The sequence below is a fragment of the Saccopteryx leptura genome, chromosome 1, assembly GCF_036850995.1.
Source record: "Saccopteryx leptura isolate mSacLep1 chromosome 1, mSacLep1_pri_phased_curated, whole genome shotgun sequence".
Classification (NCBI taxonomy): domain Eukaryota; kingdom Metazoa; phylum Chordata; class Mammalia; order Chiroptera; family Emballonuridae; genus Saccopteryx; species Saccopteryx leptura.
In genome coordinates this window covers 252,319,089-252,339,207 of record NC_089503.1, presented here as the reverse complement: position 1 = coordinate 252,339,207, position 20,119 = coordinate 252,319,089, and the positions used below count along the sequence as shown (strand labels likewise).

The window sequence follows — 20,119 nt, the reverse complement described above, 5'->3', positions numbered from 1 at the left end:
AAAAAAATGATAGACCAAAAGGTAGTTTATTATTTCATGCATTTAATACTTAAATAAGAACAAAAGCCTAACCAGGTGGTAACGCAATAGACAGAGTGTCGAACTGGGACACAGAAGACCCAGGTTCAAAGCCATGAAGTCATCGGCTTGAGCACGGGCTCACAAGCTTGAGTGCGGGGTCACTGGTTTGAGCATGGGATCATAGACATGAACCCATGGTCGCTAGCTTGAGCCCAAAGGTAGCTGGCTTGAAGCTCAAGGCCACTGGCTTGAGCAAGGGGTCACTCACTCTGCTGTAACCCCCGGTCAAGGCACATATGAGAAAGTAATCAGTGAACAACTAAGATGCCACAATGAAGAAGTGATGCTTCTTATCTCTCTCCCTTCCTGTGTCTCTGTCCCTATCTGTTCCTTTTCTGTCTCTCTAGCAAGAAAAAGAAAAGAAGAAAAAGAGGTACACAAAACTAGATTGTGTTATAAGAAAGAATTTGGGGGGGCGGGAGAGACAGAGAGAGTCAGAGAGAGGGACAGATAGGGACAGACAGATAGGAATGGAGAGAGATGAGAAGCATCAATTCTTTGTGGCAGTTCCTTAGTTGTTCATTGATTGCTTTCTCATATGTGCCTTGACCAGGGGGCTACAGCAGACCGAGTGACCCCTTGCTCGAGTCAGCGACCTTGGGCTCAAGCTGGTGAACTTTGCTCAAACCAGATGAGCTCGTGCTCAAGCTGACGACCTCGGGGTCTTGAACCTGAGTCCTCCACATCCCAGTCCGATGCTCTATCCACTGTGCCACTGCCTGGTCAGGCAAGAAAAAAATTTAAAATATTAAATAATACCTGACAAAAAACAATAAAGCTGTTATTTAAGATATTTCCATATTGCTTCTTGATTGGCATCCTCACTTGCAATATTTTCAATATTTTTCATCTATGGACAGAATGAACATTACGATGGGTGCTCAGAATATGCTGTTACGCAGATGAGCGTTAAAAAAGAGTAAGGAATGGGTTCTGGCTGGTTGGCTCAGCGGTAGAGCGTCGGCCTGGTGTGTGGAAGTCTCGGGTTTGATTCCTGGTCAGGGCACACAGGAGAAGCGCCCATCTGCTTCTCCACCCCTCCCTCTCTCCTTTCTCTCTGTCTCCCTCTTCCCCTCCCACAGCCAGGGCTCCACTGGAGCAGGGTTGGCCCGGGCGCTGAGAATGGCTCCATGGTCTCTGCCTCAGGACCTAGAAGGGCTTCTTCTGCAAGGGAGCAACACCCCAGATGGGCAGAACATCACCCCCTGGTGGGCATGCCTGGTGGATCCTGGTCGGGCGTATGCGGGAGTCTGACTGCCTCCCAATTCTAACTTCAGAAAAATACAAAAAAAAGGAGTAAGGAATGTAAATTTGTGATTTCCACATTAAGCAGCTGCCCAGGCACCCACCTTAGAGAGAACCCTGATTACAAGTGCCATTTTAACAACAGGTTCACTGAACTCAACAAAAAATTAGGTGTCGGTTGTGCTAAACCGGAGCAAACCAGCTGAATCCCACCACTGCTACAAGTTGATGCTTCTCACTCTCTCCCTTCTCTCTCCCTTCTCTCTCACTCTCTCTCTCAAAATAAAATAAAGTTTTATTGTTTTGTTTTGGTTTTTTGTGGAGGAGCTACCCACAAATTTGAAATTTCAAAATTGAAATGTAAAGAGAGAAAATCTCCTGGCTATTCCAGCTCCCAGAGCCAAGGGTTTGGGACCGGCACCTCATGCACCTGCCTGGTGCTTTCCCTGTGACCTTTCTGGAACTTGGATCAGTGATTAACTGTGGATGTTTCTGCTGCCAGGAGCAGAGACAGGGCCTCCAGGCTCAGGGCTGAAGCAGAGGACTGTTTCCAACAAGCCACACCTCAGAAGAAGCAAAGTGGTGTAGCAATTAAAATTGCTACATGCTTTTTGAAGTTATTATTTCCTTGGTATCCTCTAAGTCAGCAAAATCCCATAAAAAATATAATGCAAGCTGCATATATAATTTTAAATCTTATCTTTGTCACATTAAAAAGGTAAAAAGAGGCCTGACCTGTGGTGGCGCAGTGGATAAAGCGTCAACCTGGAAATGCTGAGGTAGCCGGTTCGAAACCCTGGGCTTGCCTGGTCAAGGCACATATGGGAGTTGATGCTTCCAGCTCCTCCCCCCTTCTTTCTCTCTGTTTCTCTCTCTCCCTCTTTCTCTCCTCTCTAAAAATGAATAAATAAATAAATAAATTTAAAAAAAAAAGGTAAAAAGAAACTGGTGAAGTTCATTATAATAATTGTATTTAGCCCAATATATCCAAAATATTATCATTTCAATATGTAATCAATATAAAAAGTCATTGAGCCTGCCTGACCAGGTGGTGGCACAGTGGATAGAGCGTCGACCTGGGATACTGAGGACCCAGGTTTCAACCCTGAGCTTGCCAGCTTGAGCGCAGGGCCCCCAGCTAGAGAGTGGGATCATAGATATGATCCCATGGTTGTTGGCAAGAAGCCCAAGGTTGCTGGCTTGAGTCCAAGGTCACTGGCTTGAGCCCAAGGTCGCAGGCTTGAGCAAGGGATCAGTGGCTTGGCTGGAGCCCCCAGGTCAAGGCACATATGAGAAAGCAATCAATGAACAACTAAGGTGCCACAACTTCCAGTTGATGCTTATTTCTCTTCTTTCCCATCTGTCTCTGTCTCTCTGTCTCTCTCTCTCTCTCTCTCTCTCACTTAAAAAAATAGTAACTGATGTGTTATTTTACATGTCTTCCAAACCCATCATACGTAAGACACTGGTAGCACATCTGGAGTAGGGCCTGCCATGTTTCAAGGGCTCAAATGCCAGTGGCTATCCTGTTGGACAGCACAGATCTAAATGGTTTATCTATATTAACTCATGGAACCTCACAACTCTACTCCCATTTCAGACTGGCAAAACTGAGGTCCAGAGAAGTTAAGAAATTGGTCAAAGAGTTAGAAATTGACTCAAATCCAGACTGTCTGGTTCCAAAGTGCACCCCTTGATCTCTATATTTCTCATCCTTAATTCCAGCTTGAAGGAACATTGCAGTCAGCTAGCCTGCGTTCAAGTTCTGGCTATGCCACTTATAAGCCTGGTGTCCTACATGTTTTGCTTAATCGCTCTGAAACTCAGATTCCTCATCTGTAAAAGGGCCTGTGCACAGAAGAAGAAAAAAAGGCTTAGGAATGGTTTGATAGGCTCAAGCCAAAAGGACACTGCACAGAGAACCCGGCACCCAGCAAGCCGTGGATACACTCAGGACATTTTTGCCACTGTGATTTCTACACTCACTGAACTCATCTGAGCAGAGCCCCAGACGAGTTACCCAACTTCTGCACATAACACATTCCTGCACATAACGCATTCCTGGAACGTGTTTGAAGCTGATTTCGCAAAACTCAAACAACAGATTTCTGTGTTGTAAAGGACATTCTACTTACTGAGAACTACACAAATTATGAAATCCCAAACTACTTCTTACCAGTTATGTGTCATTTAAATTATATATTTCCAGGGTTTCATACATGCTGTTTTGAAAAATAATTGGATTTATCTTACTGTGTATATTTTGGTTCTGATTACAAAAGTGATGGAAGTTTATTGCCAAAAAACAATTAATTGTTAGAGAAATATGCACTGTGGATAGTAAAGGTGGTGTGGCAATCCAAACACAGAAATGGTCTATGTATGCTCAGGGAGAGGCAGTGCCCCCAGGGTCAGCAAGTTCCCAGATGTCAAAGCATCAGAATACAGGACCTGATCTGTGGTGGTGCAGTGCATAAATCATCAACCTGGAACACTGAAGTCACTGGTTTGAAACCCTGGGCTTGCCTGGTCAAGGCACATATGGGAATTAATGCTTTCTGCTCCTCCCCCTTTCTCTCTCTCTCTCTCTCTTCTCTGTCTAAAATGAATAAATAAAATCTTTAAAAGTTTTGTCAAAGCATTAGAATACAGAAGGTGAAAGAATTGCTTAATTCAGTATGCTTAATGTTTTAATCGGTTTGTCAAGTTGCCCTCTGACAAGGGACACCCTCTCCAAGTTTGGAGATTTCCCATTTCCCCACACCTCCAACTCCAGGCATTCCTTAGTTTCTTCATTTGGCTAAATTGATGGGAAATTTAACTAGATTGCAAAAAGTACACACATGCTCCAGTTGTGTCCACTCCCTCCATAGTTAAACACATGGTCACCAGCTTAAACCACAAATTGTTCAGCTAAAGGTCAAGATTTGCTGCTTTGAACATAAGCTTCACCTCCGTCCACTTGTCCCTATCCTCACTAAGCCCCAGCTTTTAGTTTCCTGCAATGAACTAAGCCCCTCCCACCTCAGGACCTTTGCACATGCTGCTCCCTCTGCCCTGAACCTCTTCACCTAGATAACGCCTATTCACCCCTTGAGCAGATTTTTGCAAACAGGGGTAGGGGGGACTGTTTTTTCACTCATAATAATACCAACAGCTTCATAGAGTTACTATGAAGATCAAATGAGATACTTAGTTTAAAACACTTGGCATAGTGTTTCAGAAAGTGTTAGGATTCAGCTCAAGAGGCACCTCCCCAATGAAGCCCTCCCTGACCACCCTACTCAGGTCACGTTCCCATGTGTCATCCTTTCTCATGAATCTCTCCATTTGGGAAAAGCATGTGGGTCTATACTATAACTATAATTAAATAATTGCTTGTAATATCATCTGCCTCATGTATCTCTTTCCCATTAAGACCATGACCCTGGAAGGGCAGAAATAGTGCTCCTGATACATGTCTGTCAAATTAATGAATGAATGTATCAAATAAGCTCCATCTTTGATTCATTTATACTAAATTGCCAGAAATTACAAGCAAGAGAGAGGGAGACAGAGAGAGACAGAAAGGAAGGGAGGTAGATGAGAAGCATCAACTTGTAGTTGCAGCACTTGAGTTGTTCACTGATTGCTTTCTCATGCATGCCTTGACTGGGAGGGGGTCACTCCAAGCCAGTGACCCCTTGCTCAAGCCAGCAACCTTGGGCTTCAAGCCAGTGACCATGGGGTCATGTCCATTATCCCATGCTCAAGCCAGTGACCCCGCACTCAAGCTGGTGAGCCCATGCTCAAGCAAGCCAAATGAACCCACTCTGAAGCTGGTGACATCAGGGTTCAAACCTGAGTCCTCAGTGTCCTAGATTGACCTTCTATCCACTGCACCACTGCCTGTTCAGACGAGGCTACACTTCTTATTACTATTATCAGCTCATCCAGTTTCTCTCTTTTTCACACCTTTTTATAAAGGCAAAGAATAGCCTGACCAGTGGTGACACAGTGACTAGAGCATTGACCCAGAACATTGAGGTTATTGACTGAAAACCTGAGGTTCCTAACCTAAGCATGGGTTTGCCAGCTTGAGCACAGGGTCACTGGCTTGAGTGTAGGGTCCCTGGTTTGAGCATGGGATCATCAACAGGATCCAAAGGTCACTGGCTTGAAGTCTAAAGTCGCTGGCTTGAGCTCAGCGACATCAATTTGAGCAAAAGGTCGCTGGCTCAGCTTGAGTGCTCACTGGTTTGATCCCCGGTCAAGGCACATACAAGAAGCAATGCACAAATAAAGTGATATAATGATGAGTTGATGCTTCTCTCTCACACTTTTCCCCTCCCTCTCTTCCTCTCTCTCTCTTTGTCTCTCTCAAAAAAAGAGACAAAGACAAAGGATAAAATGCAGTAATGCTCACACCACTGCACAAACAAGGTACATCCATCCAGCCAGGCCAAGATGGCCCCAAATCTCAAACAGAACTGTTAGTGGGAAGGCAGCGCCCCCATGTGATCGCTAGGAATGTTTGCTTCTCTGTTTGTGTACAATGCTAACATTCAGTACTCCGGTTAGATATTCTGTTTGTTCCTCCAGATCAGTTCTCACCCTTCTCCCCACAGCTCTGTGCCTTGAAGCTGACAGCATGACCAGCTTTCTTGTCCTTGTTTTCCGGTGCAGTCAATGAGAGGCTCCAGCAGGAGGTGGGAGGGTAGAGGAGAGTGAGAACAGGGTTTTAATTCCCTTCCCTGATCATGGACTGGATTTAGTGGCTCAATTTTAAAGTTCAGAAAGTGGCAACATAAGATCTCCTAGGCTAGGTCATAAAGAGATACAACTTCCACCTGGCTTTCCTTCTCTTGAATCACTTGCTCTACAGAGGCCAGCTGCCAAGATGGAAGCATACTCAAGCATCTCTAGTAGGGAAAAGTAAGGTATTCCACCAACACCCACCTGCCAGCCATGTGAGTGAGCCACTTGGGAAGCAGATCATCCAGCCCCAGTCAGACCTTCAGGTGACTGCAGTACCTACAAACACCTTGATTGCAACTCTATGACAGACCCTATGGTAGAAAAGCCTGGCAAAGCCAATCCTGAATTCATAACCCACACAAAAACTATGTATATGAAATAATAAGTTTGAGGATAATTTGTTATGCAGCAATAGAGAACTACTACCACTGCTAACAATAGGCTCATGTTCCCACCTCAGGACCTTTACACTTGCTGTTGGCTCTGTCTGGAACTCTTTTTCCCCACCTCCTTCAAGTCTCCCCTCAGATGTTACTTCCCACTGCCTTCTCTGATGCCCCCTTTCTCCATCCCCCTTCCACAGCTCATGTTTCACCCCAGTACTTATTTCTTGTCCTATTATATGTTTGTTTCTTGTGTATCACCCCCACTAAAATATCAGCTTTTCAAGGGCAGGGATCTTTGTTTTGTTCGATGCTCTGTCCATAGTACCTGCAACAGTGCCTGGCACAGAGTAAGCGCTCAATATGGTGGCCATTATTATGAGAATCTAACAGTCCTGATTCTTGTCATAGCTAGATCAGTCTCCCATCTATTTCCTGCTGACTTGGTGCCCAGCCACACCAGGGAATAGGACATAGCTGTAACCTCCCCTTCCAGTGGGTAGTAGTAATTGGCAACTATAATGGTAAAGCCCCTCCACATCTCCCCACTTCCCTCAGGACAAAATCCCAGGTCTTCTGGGAAAACTACAGGCCCCATCCCTGCCTGAAATTCCACCATTCAGCACAAAAAACCATGAACTGCTTATATTCACTAATAGAGTAGTCTCCACACCCACAAACAAAGCTTTGGGGATCAAGCAGAAAACATTAGAACACCTATTTTTTCTTGGGATGCTAAATAATCTTTATGTAATAAACATTATTATAAAATTATCTACAGGCCCTGGCCAGGTAGCTCAGTTGGTTAAGTGTTGTCCTGATACACCAAGGTTGTGAGCTCCATCCCCAGTCAGGACACATACAGGAATTAACCAATAAATGTATAAATAGGTTGAACAACAAATTGATATTTCTCTCTTTCTCTCTCTCTCTCTCAAATCAATTTAAATTTTTTTTAATTAAAAAATAATCTACCAGCCTGACCTGTGGTGGCACAGTGGATACATCGTGGACCTGGAACGCTGAGATCACCAGTTCGAAACCTTGGGTTTGCCTGGTCAAGGCACATACAGGAAGCAACAATGAGTTGATGCTTCCCGCTCCTCTCCACCCCTTTCTCTCTCTCTCTCCTCTCTCTAAAATCAATAAATAAAATCTTTTAAAAAATAATTTACCTCCTGACCAGGCGGTGGCGCAGTGGATAGAGCGTCGGACTGGGATGCAGAGGACCCAGGTTTGAGACCCCGAGGTCACCAGCTTGAGCACGAGCTCATCTGGTTTGAGCAAAGCTCACCAGCTTGAACCCAGGGTCGCTGGCTCCAGCAAGGGGTTACTCGGTCTGCTGAAGGCCTGTGGTCAAAGCACATATGAGAAAGCAATCAATGAACAACTAAGGGTCACAACAAAAAACTGATGATTGATGCTTCTCATCTCTCTCTGTTCCTGACTGTCTGTCCCTGTCTATTCCTCTCTCTGACTCTCTCTCTGTCCCTGTAAAAAAAAATAATAATAATTTACCGAATCTATTGGTATAACTGTATTTGTATATCATTTATAAATAAATATACATCTGAGGGGGGAGCTTCAACATTTTAATAATATCAGTGCACAATTGGAAAAAAATTTAGTCATTTATCCTAATGCAATTTTGCGCCCCAGAGGACACCTGGCAATGTCTGGAGACTTTTCCAGTTGTCAACCACTGGGGGAGGGGTGTCACTAGCACCTTGAAGATGGAGCCCAGGGCCACTGCTCAACATTCTACAGTGCACAAGACAGACCCCAAAGCACAAAAAACTCTCCAGCCCAAAATGTCAGCAATGAGGAGGTGAGAAGCTCTGGTCTAAAGCACTAGACTCTCTGGTTTCTAGGGACTTTGCACCAGCTGCTTCCTTCTCCCCACTCTATTCCTCACCTATCTAAAACCTCAAACTCTAGCCGTCCTCTCCTCCAAGAAGCCATCTCTGCCGCCGATATGCTGGGCCAGAGCCCTCCTAAGGGCTCTTCCAGCCCTCTCTGCTGAATGAGTTAGAATAATCTTGGACCTAGAGATTTTCAACCTTCAGATTTACAATGCAGATTCCCTGGAACCGCAGAAAGCTGCTTTCTGCGGACTGCTGGGACTAGGAACCTGTATTTTTACAAGCACCTCCCCCATACCCCAATGTCTGTCCCTTTGGACCGACAGCATAGGAGTCCCTGTGACTAGTTTGCCTACTAGTTTGCGTTTCAGGTGCTACTAAGCGTTCTACCCAGGGTATCGAATAAGCGCGCGCACACTGGATGTAGTCAGTCTTATCCCCATTTTACAGGGGAGTACACTGAGGTTCAGAGAGGGGATCTGGCCAGGTAAGAGACTCAGAGAGGTAGGGGCCCAAGTCCTAATTAGTGCCTGATTCTTGGGGGACGGAGGAGAGAGAGGAACTAGGGGCACGTGAGCTCGGAGAGGCTGGGGCTCGGAGACCGACCGCGGCCTTTAGATGCGGCCCCGCCCCCACGAGGGACGTGAAGACGCGGACCCCGCGCAGCGTGTGGACATGTGACCGACTGCAGAGGCCTCGCCGCCTCCGCTACCGGAGGTCTGTGCGCACCGCCGCGCCGCAGGGTGCAGACCCCAGGTTCCTTTTTGGGTTTGGGGCGCAAGAGCAGAGGCGGAGCTAGGACCGAGCCAGCGCACCGCCCCCAACACCCTTCGAAAGCGAAAGAGGGGGACCGGGGAGAGAGGGCGGAGCCTGCCGGAAGCCCCGCCCCCTTCCGTGCGCGCTGCTTGACCGCCGGGCGCGCCCAAGTACCCGGGGCGCTGAGCGCGCAGTGCGGACCCTTGCGGTTAACTACGCTGTCGCCACCATGTCTCAGGAAGGTGTCGAGGTAGGAGATGACTAAGGTTGGGTCGGGGGCTCTCGAGAAATGCCGGGGAGGGGTCAGGGCCGGGGCCGCGGAGGGGGCTTCGTAGTTTCTGGGGACTCCATCCGAAGCCCAGACCTTTCTCAGGCTGGAGCTTGTCCCCCTAGGGACAAGAAGGAAGAAGAGTGACTGCCACCTCCCCCAGAGCGAAATGCGGCCTCCTCGACGAAAGCGGGGGCTGCAGTATCAAGGGTCAGAGGCCAGGGGTTACCTGGCTAGCGTCCTCCCGAGTCTGGGACGCTAGCCCCAGTCCGCACCCTCCCCCAATGCCCGGTGGGGACTTTGGCTTTTTCCAGGAAATGCCAGGAAGGGATGGGGGTGGGGGATGCGAAGGCCAAAATTAAGGCTCAAGTTCAGGCCGGAAGAAGGATGCCTAGAAATGGGGGAGGGGCAATCTCTCTTCTTCCCCCATCGGACCCCCCCTGTGCCCACCCCAGCTGGAGAAGAGTGTCAGGCGCCTCCGCGAGAAGTTTCATGGGAAGGTGTCCTCCAAGAAGGCGGGGACTCTGATGAGGAAATTTGGCAGCGACCATACCGGAGTGGGCCGCTCCATCGTGTACGGTGAGAGGGCGGGCTAGGGTCCCGGGCCTAGTAGGGATTCTACGTTATGGGGCGCGTGGTCTCTGAGTTAGGTAGGAAGAGGTGTTGAGATCCTCTGTTGGGGAGGGTACTGGGGTTCTGGGGACCTGAAAGTTCCACAAATCCTTCAAGGGCTCTTCGCTTACTCTTACTCTCCCCACCAGGCGTAAAGCAGAAAGACGGACAGGAACTGAGTAATGACCTGGATGCCCAGGTAAATGCCCCTGGCTCCTCAAAGGACAGGGTAACTGGGAAGGGAGAACAGAGGGAAACCGGCCTATCCATGGTGAGCCCCCTCAGTGCACTGCCAGTCCCCAACTCATGGTCCAACCACATTATTTACTTCTTAGGTGTGTGTCAGCCAGGGAGCCTGAAAACAGTAGGTGTTCATTATATGCTGATGATGATATTAAATGGGGGGGAGAAACATGAAACTAGTCAGTGATACAAACCAGGAGAAATGGCATCATAGAGAAGCCCCAGAGGTCAGGGAAAGCTTCCTGGAGGATATGTTGCCAATTCTTCAAGGCTAGAGAAGATTAATCCCTGGGAATGGAGGGGTCAGAAAGGGTCTTCCTGAAAGAAGGAATGGCATGAGCAAAGGAACACAAGCTGGGATAAGGAGGAGATGGGGGGAGGAAAGATGGTCAGGGCAGCTCATGTGTTGAATGAACAAATGAATGAATGAATGAAAGGCTTTTAGGCACAGGAACATCATGACCACTTAGCTCTTTGGATGGCTTTGGTGGTTGATGCACTGTGGATTTTGCCTCCTTGAAAGGCCCTTTTCATTTTTACATTTACATTTATACCATATAAAGAGTATGATAAAAATAATTGCAAAGAGTAGCATTGATTGAGCAATTCCCTTGCAGCAGGACTTACCTGTTGACTCATTTCATTGCCATAGTGGACTCATGAGACAGGTCCTATTATTTATTGCCTCTTTTTACGGATGAGGAAATGGAAACAAAGAGTGATAAAGTTACTAGCCAGAATTATACAGCATTCAGGTGGCAGCTGGATTCCAACCCCAGCCACCCAGAGTTAGAGCCTGAGCTCTGAGATGCCCCTCAGAGGGACCTAGGGTGGGTGGCTTAGCCACATTCCCACAGCTGGAAGTAATGGAGCATGCAGGTCAAACCTGCTTCTATCTGAACCCAGAGCTGAAACACTTAGCCTGAAGCAACATGGCCTCAAAGAGGCAAACTGTCCCAGTGTCAACAAGCATTTGGCATTTGCAAGCAGGATGGGAGCATGGGGTCTAAGCATGCTTCATTACACTCACTCAGGGTGATCTCCCCCAGCTCTAGGCCTCAGTTTCCCCATCTGAGCAATGGGGATAAAAAGTATGCCCACCTGCTGTAAGGATAACAGGTCATGCAGCTGGCTCTCAGTAAGTAAACACTGCTCAGTCAGCTCCTTGCAAGTTGGGAACACTCTACTCTTAAATGGGGCTGGAACCCTCCCCACCACCTCTTATCCAGGAGCCCTGCCCCCAACAAATAAGGTGGAAAGAGGCCTGAGCTGAATCCCCAGCCTCTGCCTCTGATGTCTCCATCCAGGACCCACCAGAGGACATGAAACAGGACCAGGACATTGAGGTGAGTCCAGGATATGGGAAAAAGAGAGGTGGAGCAGGGAAGACATCCATGAGGGGGAGAGAGTTACATCATAGGGTCATGAGGGGGACCCACCTGTCAGGAGAGTAGAATTGACGTAATGTTTATGTTGGTAGAAGAGGGGTGACCACCCTCTAAATGCCCACCCACCCCCATTACACAGGCAGTGGCAACCTCCCTCCTACCGCTGACCGAAGCCAACCTACGCATGTTCCAACGTGCCCAGGAAGACCTCATCCCTGCTGTAGACCGGCAGTTCGCCTGCTCCTCCTGTGACCATGTCTGGTGGCGCCGTGTGCCTCAGCGGAAGGAGGTGATAAACCATTCCCTGACCTTGATTCCTTGGCTGTGTTTTAAACTCTACTCCTAACCCCCATCCTCAGTGTCTGAAACTCTGACTTAAGAACATCAGCCTCTGAGAACTCGACCTCGATCTCAGACCCCAACTCCCAACCTTGAGCTGGACTTCTGATCTTCACCTTGAGCTCAACCCTTATCCCAGAACTTGACCTCTGACTCCACAGTTTGACAGCTACCACAGAAATCAAACCTGACCCTGAGACCACAACCCCAAATCTGGCTTCTGAACCCCCTGACCAGTGGTGTACTCCTGGTAAATGCTTAAGAACCAGCTCTTGCAGGCATGGGAGGGACCCCACATTTGTAATGTTTACCAATTTCCATGGTATAAATATTCCCACTGTAGCCAAGATCAAGCTGCCAGAGCTCCCCTCTGACAGCAAGCCTGCTTTCTCCACACCTGCAGGTGTCCCGGTGCAGGAAGTGCCGGAAGCGCTATGAGCCAGTACCCTGTGACAAGATGTGGGGCGTGGCTGAGTTCCACTGCCCGAAGTGCCGGCACAACTTCCGGTGAGGGTGCTGACCCCTACTCCACCCCTCAGCCCTGCCCCCCCCAGCCTTACCCTCCCCATCCTGGCCCTAGCCCAACCTCACCCTCGAACCCTCGTGGCCCTGCCTGCCCCCAGGGGCTGGGCACAGATGGGGTCCCCGTCCCCTTGCTATGGGTGTGGCTTTCCCGTGTATCCGACACGGATCCTCCCTCCGCGCTGGGACCGGGACACGGACCACCGCAGCACCCACACCCATTCCTGCTCAGCTGCTGACTGCTACAACCGGCGAGGTAAGGGCCCATGGTATCCCCCCTGGCCTCTACTCTGGGCAGAGTACTTGGCCTTGACTCCTGGAGCATCAACCTCTGGGGCCTTAAGTACCTAGTTCTCAGTCCTTGTGCTTTCTTCCCATGGTATCGGCCCCTCCTTCCATGTCTTCTATGGCCTCCAACACTACCTTTCATGGCATCAGCCACATTCCATGGTCTTGCCCATGGGGCTCTGTAATTTTCCTCCAGTGGCCCACACCTCAGTGTCCCGTGCCTTCTGCCCCTGTGGTCTCTGTATTTTTGGCTCCTGTTTTATCTCCTGGAGTCTCAGGTGATGCCTGTGTCCATGGGTCTTCTGTGGCTTTGACACCCATGACTTTCACCTCTGAATTTCCTGTAGCTCTGAGCCTATGGCCCTAGCTCCTCCTCTCCCCAGAGCCCCCAGAGTCTCATGTGACCTCAAGCCCTGGGGCCTCAGAACCTCTCCCTTCCCAGAGCCCCATGTGCCTGGAACATCCTGTGCACACCCCAAGAGCCGGAAGCAGAACCACCTGCCCAAAGTCCTGCACCCCAGCAATCCCCACATCAGCAGTGGCTCCACTGTGGCCACCTGCCTGAGCCAAGGGGGCCTCCTAGAACACCTGGACAACCTCATCCTGGAAGACCTGAAGGAAGAAGAGGAGGAAGAGGAAGAGGAGGAGGGCAGGCAAGGGGAGTGACCCCTGCCAGGTGCAGATGCAAACCAGACACAGTCTGTGGATATTTTGTGTTGTTATAAAATATGAGCTCAAACCGAGATCTCAGTGCCCTTAGGGAGCCACCTGGGTCGGAGGTGTTGGCGAGGGGATTCCTGGGTCCTGTTTTCAGGGTCCTGGGGAGCAGATCCACAATGGGAGGGTATGTGGGGCATGGCTCATACTGAACTGTGAAGGAGGTGTGGCCAGGACAACTTGGGCTTCTACTGACAAACGTCGTCTGAGACTTGGGGACAGATGGACAGATGGTCACAGCCTCAGGGGCCGGATCAGCATGGCAACCTTCTTGAGAGAGTAAGCTCCACCACGAAACTCAGCCCAGTAGACGCCATCCTGGTAGCGATTGCGGTAGTGGCCACCACGGTGCCACACACCATTGAGGTTGGAGTGGGCACAGGCATGGTACCACCAGCCTCCCCGATGGTACAGGGCACAGTTACCTGAGGGGAGAGAAAAAGATTCCATGTACTCTTAGCCAGAATAAAAACCTCTGCAAACTAGGATCTCTACCTCTTATTCCCATGGAAAAAAATCTCTACTTCTCTAGAATAAGAGTCCTAGTTCTCACACACTCCTCCATACTCCCCACATGCATGCCCTGCCTTTCACCAGAACAAGAGTCCTCTTTTTATTGCCTCATCAGAGAATGAATCTGAGCTTCCCAGTCCCTCACCAGAATAAAAGTCCTGTCCTCTGTTCTCTTGCATAACCTGACCCTTACCAGAGAGAAATCTTACCCACCCCTTCTTATTCTCTCACTAGAAGTCCCACCTCCCCTATACCATCTCACACCACCACTAGAATAAGAACTCCTTATTACAGGGGTCCCCAAACTACATGCGGCCCCCTGAGGCCATTTATCCGGCCCCCACCGCACTTCCAGAAGAGGCACCTCTTTCATTGGTGGTCAGTGAGAGGAGCATAGTTCCCATTGAAATACTGGTCAGTTTGTTGATTTAAATTTACTTGTTCTTTATTTTAAATATTGTATTTGTTCCCGTTTTGTTTTTTTACTTTAAAATAAGATATGTGCAGTGTGCATAGGGATTTGTTCATAGTTTTTTTAATAGTCTGGCCCTCCAACGGTCTGAGGGACAGTGAACTGGCCCCCTGTGTAAAAAGTTTGGGGACCCCTGCCTTACCAGAATAGGAGTCTCGGTCTCTATCCACGGTGCTGAAAGGTTTGTCATTATGCCAGGAAAGAGAGTCTCCAGCATCTCCATGGTACTGGCCAAGCCGTAGGCGGTAGTGATCACTCTCAGGCTCCAAGGAGAAACCATCATAACGGGCACGTGCACCACGACCCCCCCAGTCCTCTAGGAGCACCAGTAGCTCATAATCCCCACGGCTGGTCAGCTGATGCACAGGTTCAAGGCCCAGCCAGTATTCCCCATCAGGCTGCCCAAAGCCCACCTGGTGGGGCAGGAAAGTCAGAAAGTTAGGAGCAGGTCTCCTGCCCAGCCCTGCCCTACCTCTACCTACCTGCACCTACCTTGTAGTGCTGCCAGGTAGTGAAGAAGTTGATTGAGCCATCCTGTCGCCTCTGGATCACAGTCCAGCCTCCACCTTCCAGCTGCTGCTCACACCATGCTGACACCACATGCCGGCCCAGTCGCAGCTCAAACACTCCACTATGCCCATGGCCTGCTCGGTGCGCCTCTTCACAATCTTGCCATGGGCCTGTAGGCCCAGAGATATGGGGTTAGTAGAGCCTGGACCAACTAACCCTTTATTGGAGTAAGAGTCCTAATTCTCACTGGTCCCCTCAACAGAATAACAGTCCTGCATCTCCCATTCTCTCATCAGAATAAGTGCCCCAGTACCAATTTCCTTACCTGAATAAGACTAAGTCATTCTTTCACTACAGCACATGTGGATTCTGGTTCTACAGTCCCATCAGAATAAAACAGCATGGCACTCTAAACCAGCTCAAACTCCCACCAAAGTAGCAATCTTACATTCCCTGACCCCTCATCAAAATAAAAGTGCCTCCTCTCCTATTTCATAATCATAGTAAGAATTTTGGTCTTTTTCAGTAAGAGTCATACATAGCCCCTTGTTCCATCACCAGATTAAAAGTATTTCCTCCAGCCCTCTCACCACAAGAGGAATATGCCATAAAAATCTTGATTCCTATTTCCCTCTACTCTTGCTGCACTGGAAGTTCCCTGCCTCCTCATACCCCCAACTGCCCTGCCCTCATCTTACCCGCTGGCTTGGTGGGGACAGCAGGGTTCCCTGCAGACATGAGAGAGGCCAAGGGCCCCTGCTGTCTCAAGGTCTGGTCGCTCTGGGACTCTGGGGCTGGGTCTAACCTGCTGGTGTCACTGGTGCTACCCACTAGACTGACCGGAACCACAGGCACCAGGGGTGGTGGTAGGACCTAGGTGACCAAGAGAATCAGATGTGATTGCATTCTGTGACTCTCAGCTCAGGCCACTCTGGGCTCCTAAATCTCTCAGCAACCAAGATGGGCTGGAGGTCAGGCAGGGGCATGGATTTATCCTCCTCAGAAGCCCAACTCTAGCTGTCAAGAGCAGACGGAGCTGAGCTTAAATTCCTGCTTTGGTGTGCACAACCTAATCAGTCTGTGCCTCCAACTCCTTTTCTTTAAAGCAGAAATAACGAGTGCTTCCAACATTGAGTATTAACCTACTGAATGCTCCCAACAACCCTGTAAAATAGGAACTGTCCCACAACAACAATCGCTTACTCAAAACCTAGGGCCAGACACGTCCCAGAATTCAGAATAATATGGCAGGAGTTCGAAACAGTAATACAGGATCTATATTGTATATCACGTAACACCTCCATAACATGGGTCTTTGGTCTTTATCCACATAATATGCTTGATTACAGGAATTTAAAAATATTCATATGAAGCGGATAAAAAAACCCGGCAGTTGCGTTTTGACCCAAATGAATTATCGGAGAGGTAGGAATCTGGGTTTTGAAACTTTCGAACTGAAGATACGAGACTGGGGGGTTGCAGGAGGACCATCTTACAGACAATGCGCACAGAAAGTGGCTGCGATTCTGGTGATACCAAGGAGATTACCTGCTGCTGCCCGCCCACGCCCCCAGGACACAGGCGCTCCAGGCGGGCAATGAGGCTACTCTGCTGGCTGACCAGCTGCGCTAGCTCGCGGAACTTGACGTCTAGCTGGTGAAAGCGAACGGCTGCGCGCTGCGCCTCGGCGGATGCGTTGAGCACGCGCTCTCCGAGCAGCGCCAGCGCGGCAGCTGGCTCCGCCCTCGGGCCGGGCCCAGTCTCCGGGCCCGCCTCGTGCTGCAGCTGCGTGCGCAGCTGGCCGAGGCGCGTGCTCAGGCCGCGGTTCTCCTTGCGCAGCGCGCGCACCTCGCCGGCCATAACGCCGTCGGTCGTCGCCAGCCGCTGAAGTTCTCGCAGCAACTCCTCGTGGCGGCCCACACGAACGCGCAGCGCCGCCACCTCGCTGGCGTTCACGGCCTCCGGTGCCCCGCGCACGGCCGCCGGCCCGCTCCAACACACGGCGCCCGTGAACTTCTGCTGGGGTAGCACGAAGGTGTAGGTGCAGCGCGGGGCGCCCGCTCGCGCCCAGGACGCGCCAAGCACAAGCAGCAGCTGCAGCGTGCGCAGCCCAGGTGCCCACATCGCTGATCTACAGGCAGAAATGGGAAGGAAAGGGGGGCCTGGCAACCCAGACTCGACCCCTGACTCTCAGGCCCAGCCAAACCCAGCTGCTCCCAATGAGCGTGTTTACACCTGTGTGGCTCCGGGTGCACACATGCCCCCCTCTAAACCTCCGTCCCCCATCCCAAAGGCTGGAGAAGACCCATGGGATCCCGCCGAGGCCTCTCCACTGAGTTCCACCCACCCTGCGGGACAGCATTCATTCAACAAGCATTCAGTGAGTGTCTACTGTGTGCCGGCCTCAGTTCTAGGCACTGGGAATACAGTCGGAAACAAAACAAAATCCCTGCCCTGGTGGGCAAGGAACAAAATAAAGTATGAGATTTAATAAAGTGTTTTAGATGGCGCTAAAAACGGAAAGACAGGAGCTATGCAGGGGCAATTTGAGAGAAGGAAAGATCTTCTGAAGGAAGTGACCGTTTTGAACAGAGTTGAAGTGGGGGGACCATGAGAATGTCTGGGGGAGAAGAGCAGCCCTGGCAGGGGGAACAGCATGTACAAAGCCCCTGAGGCTAGATCATGCCTTATGTATTAAAGGAACCTTTGGAGGCTGAAGCAGAGGAAGCATGGGTGGGAGGGGGTGAGGTGGGGTAAGGGGCAAGTTTCACCAACTAAGTCTAGTAGTAGACACTCCATCTCCCACATCCTCAGATCAAAACAGTGCCCACATGCCCCAGGTTGGCTGTGTCCTCGTGGTGTTCCCTGACCCACATAGGTGACTTCCTACAAGTGTCCTCACTTAAGGATGTATACTTGTGGCCACCTACTCCCCTGTTGGGTCCATACACGGGCCCCCACTGCCTTCATTCCTGGAGTTCACAGCCTCTCAGATAGGGACACACGTGCCTCATGTGTGTACCTGCCGACACTCAAGACACATCTCATGTGTCCACATATCACCCCTATCTGTACCAAGTTCCACTATGTTCTAACTCACAGATCCTGGGGCCACACAGGTACATGTCCCATGGTCTTTATCATCACATACATTGCCTCACTCACACATTTAACAAACACTCTTTGAGTGCCTATGGTGTGCTAGTAACTGTTCCAAGTGAGGGGGACACAGCCATGACCAATCCAAAAACTCCTGCCCTTATAGAGTGGACATCCTGGTTGGGAAAATGGGTGGTGGATAGGTCAGAAGGTGATGAGTGCTTACGAGAAACCTCAAGCGGGAGAGGCGGGGAATCCTGGGCTGGCTGGGGTATTTTATTTTGTTTGGTTTTGTTTTTTGTTTATAGAGAGAGGGGAAGGGAGCAAGAGAGAGAAAGACGTTGATTTCCTGTTCCACTTATTTATGCATTCATTGGTTGATTCTTATATGTGCCCTGACTGGGAATCAAACCCACAACCTTGACATATTAGGACGACACTCTAACCAACTTAGCCACCTGGCCAGGGTTTGCGGGTCAAGCCTCTATTTAAAGAGAAGATGACATTTGAGTGAAGACATGAAGAAAGAGAAGGGGGAGAGCATTTAGGCAGAGGGAACAGCAAGTGCAAAACCCCTGTGGTGGGAGCTTACCTGATGTGCCCAAGAAATAGCAGGAAGGCCCATGAGGCTGGAACAGTGAGCACAGGGGAGAGTGGAAGGAGGTAGGGGTAGGGAGGTGAGGGAACAAAGTGTGCTGGGCCCTGAGAGCCTCAAGGAGAACTTCGGTTTTACTCTAACATGGGAGCCAAGAGGGATTCTGAGCTGGGAAAAGCTACCTTCACAACTGAACTCACACACGAAGCAGGAGATCCAAAGGACAGAACAGGGTCCTCTCCCTGCTCCCCCCACCACCAAAGACACCAAGCTCCTCACAACATAAATGGACCACATCTCTTGGAGTTAGAGTGTGTAACACCCATTGCCTACCAAAATCTCAGCCTGGAGTAAGGAGGAGGCCTGGGAAGCCCCCCAGCCAAGCAGAGGCCCATGTCTCCCAATAGACAGAATCAGCCTCCACCTGCCCTCTCACCTCTCACAGCCAAGATCCTGAATCCAGTGAGGAAGCCTGTAGCAGGCACAGAAGTCAAAGGAGGAGTCAAGGGTCCAGTCCAGCAGGGCCTCTGAGCTGGGTAAGAGAAGAGGCTGGTGGGAAAGCAGGAGGGAGGAGACTTGGTAAACACCCCCACCCTGCCAGCCCCCCAGAGCCTGGGACTAGAGCTGTGGTGCTGAGCCCAGGAGCTCCAACTGTAAATATTTAGCATTTCCCTTATGAGAACTGAGGCCGAATTGCCAGACCCCCATGCCCAGGCCACCAGAGCCTGATAACACAGGTCAGTGTCCTGGACATTCCCCCCATAGCAAAGCACAGAGCGTGGGAGGCTGCAGGCCCCAGGAAGCTGGGAAGATCCAGTGTCAGACACAGACACATGCACACATACAGAAAAGGACAACAGCCACCATCAGCAATGGCACCTGCTCTGTGTCAGGCATGACTCGAAATCCTTTACACCTTTTATCTCATTTAATCCTTGCAACCTGAATGGGCTTCTATGTGTAGCCTCATTTCTTTTTTAAAAGATTTTATTTATCACCTGACCAGGTGGTAGCGCAGTGGATAGAGCATCAGACTGGGATGTGGAGGACCCAGGTTCGAGACCCCTAGGTTGCCAGCTTGAATGCGGGCTCATCTGGTTTGAGCAAGGCTCACCAGCTTGAGCCCAAGGTCTCTGGCTCGAGCAAGGGGTCACTCGATCTGCTGTAGCCCCCCAGCCAAGGCACATATGAGAAATCAATCAATGAACAACTAAGAAACCGCAACAAAGAATTGATGTTTCTCATCTCTCTCCCTTCCTGTCTGTCTGTCCCTATCTGTCCCTCTCTCTGACTCTCTCTGTCTCTGCCACACACACACACACACACAAAAAAGATTTTATTTATCGGGCCTGGCCGGTTGGCTCACTGGTTGAGTGTCGGCCAGCATGTGGATGTCCCAGGTTCAATTCCCAGTCAGGGCACACAAGAGAAGTGCCCATCTGCTTCTCCACTTCTCCCCCTCTTGCTTCTCTCTCTCTTTCTCTCTCTC

At 50.0% G+C, this 20,119-nt stretch overlaps 2 protein-coding genes across 4 annotated transcripts; one reads left to right on the top strand and one right to left on the bottom strand.

Moving 5' to 3' along the window:
• Positions 1–8,980: 8,980 nt before the first annotated feature.
• On the top strand, positions 8,981–13,392 carry SHFL (shiftless antiviral inhibitor of ribosomal frameshifting). Of its 3 annotated transcripts, none has more exons than XM_066346753.1 (8): positions 8,981–9,314; positions 9,788–9,911; positions 10,094–10,143; positions 11,495–11,533; positions 11,715–11,864; positions 12,318–12,421; positions 12,646–12,692; positions 13,167–13,392. In XM_066346753.1, the coding sequence occupies exons 1-8, from the start codon at positions 9,294–9,296 to the stop codon at positions 13,388–13,390; spliced, it is 759 nt and encodes a 252-aa protein (XP_066202850.1). In that variant the 5' UTR covers positions 8,981–9,293; the 3' UTR covers positions 13,391–13,392. The 3 variants fall into 3 exon arrangements, with proteins under 3 accessions (XP_066202850.1, XP_066202849.1, XP_066202851.1); XM_066346752.1 differs by having other exon boundaries at positions 8,983–9,314; positions 12,538–12,692; XM_066346754.1 differs by lacking the exon at positions 8,981–9,314 and adding an exon at positions 11,237–11,325 and having other exon boundaries at positions 9,827–9,911; positions 12,538–12,692.
• A 280-nt stretch (positions 13,393–13,672) lies between these two features.
• On the bottom strand, positions 13,673–19,158 carry ANGPTL6 (angiopoietin like 6). The gene is made up of 6 exons (XM_066346751.1): positions 19,067–19,158; positions 16,485–17,067; positions 15,635–15,809; positions 14,919–15,106; positions 14,569–14,839; positions 13,673–13,866 (listed from the first exon to the last, which is right to left on the bottom strand). Exons 2-6 carry the CDS (start codon positions 17,058–17,060, stop codon positions 13,676–13,678), a joined length of 1,401 nt encoding a protein of 466 aa, XP_066202848.1. The 5' UTR covers positions 17,061–17,067; positions 19,067–19,158; the 3' UTR covers positions 13,673–13,675.
• Between the last annotated feature and the right edge of the window lie 961 nt (positions 19,159–20,119).

Bases quoted from the DNA above. Each gene is read 5' to 3' on its own strand.
- SHFL (XM_066346752.1), top strand. From the start codon at position 9,294: ATGTCTCAGGAAGGTGTCGAG. The intron at 10,144-11,494 runs GTAAATGCCCCT...GTCTCCATCCAG, and splicing joins GTAATGACCTGGATGCCCAG to GACCCACCAGAGGACATGAA. The intron at 11,534-11,714 runs GTGAGTCCAGGA...CCCATTACACAG, and splicing joins AACAGGACCAGGACATTGAG to GCAGTGGCAACCTCCCTCCT.
- ANGPTL6 (XM_066346751.1), bottom strand. From the start codon at position 17,060: ATGTGGGCACCTGGGCTGCGCACGCTGCAGCTGCTGCTTGTGCTTGGC. The intron at 15,810-16,484 runs GTAATCTCCTTG...TTGGTCACCTAG, and splicing joins GCGTGGGCGGGCAGCAGCAG to GTCCTACCACCACCCCTGGT. The intron at 13,867-14,568 runs GTAAGGCAGGGG...CTCTCCCCTCAG, and splicing joins AGACCGAGACTCCTATTCTG to GTAACTGTGCCCTGTACCAT.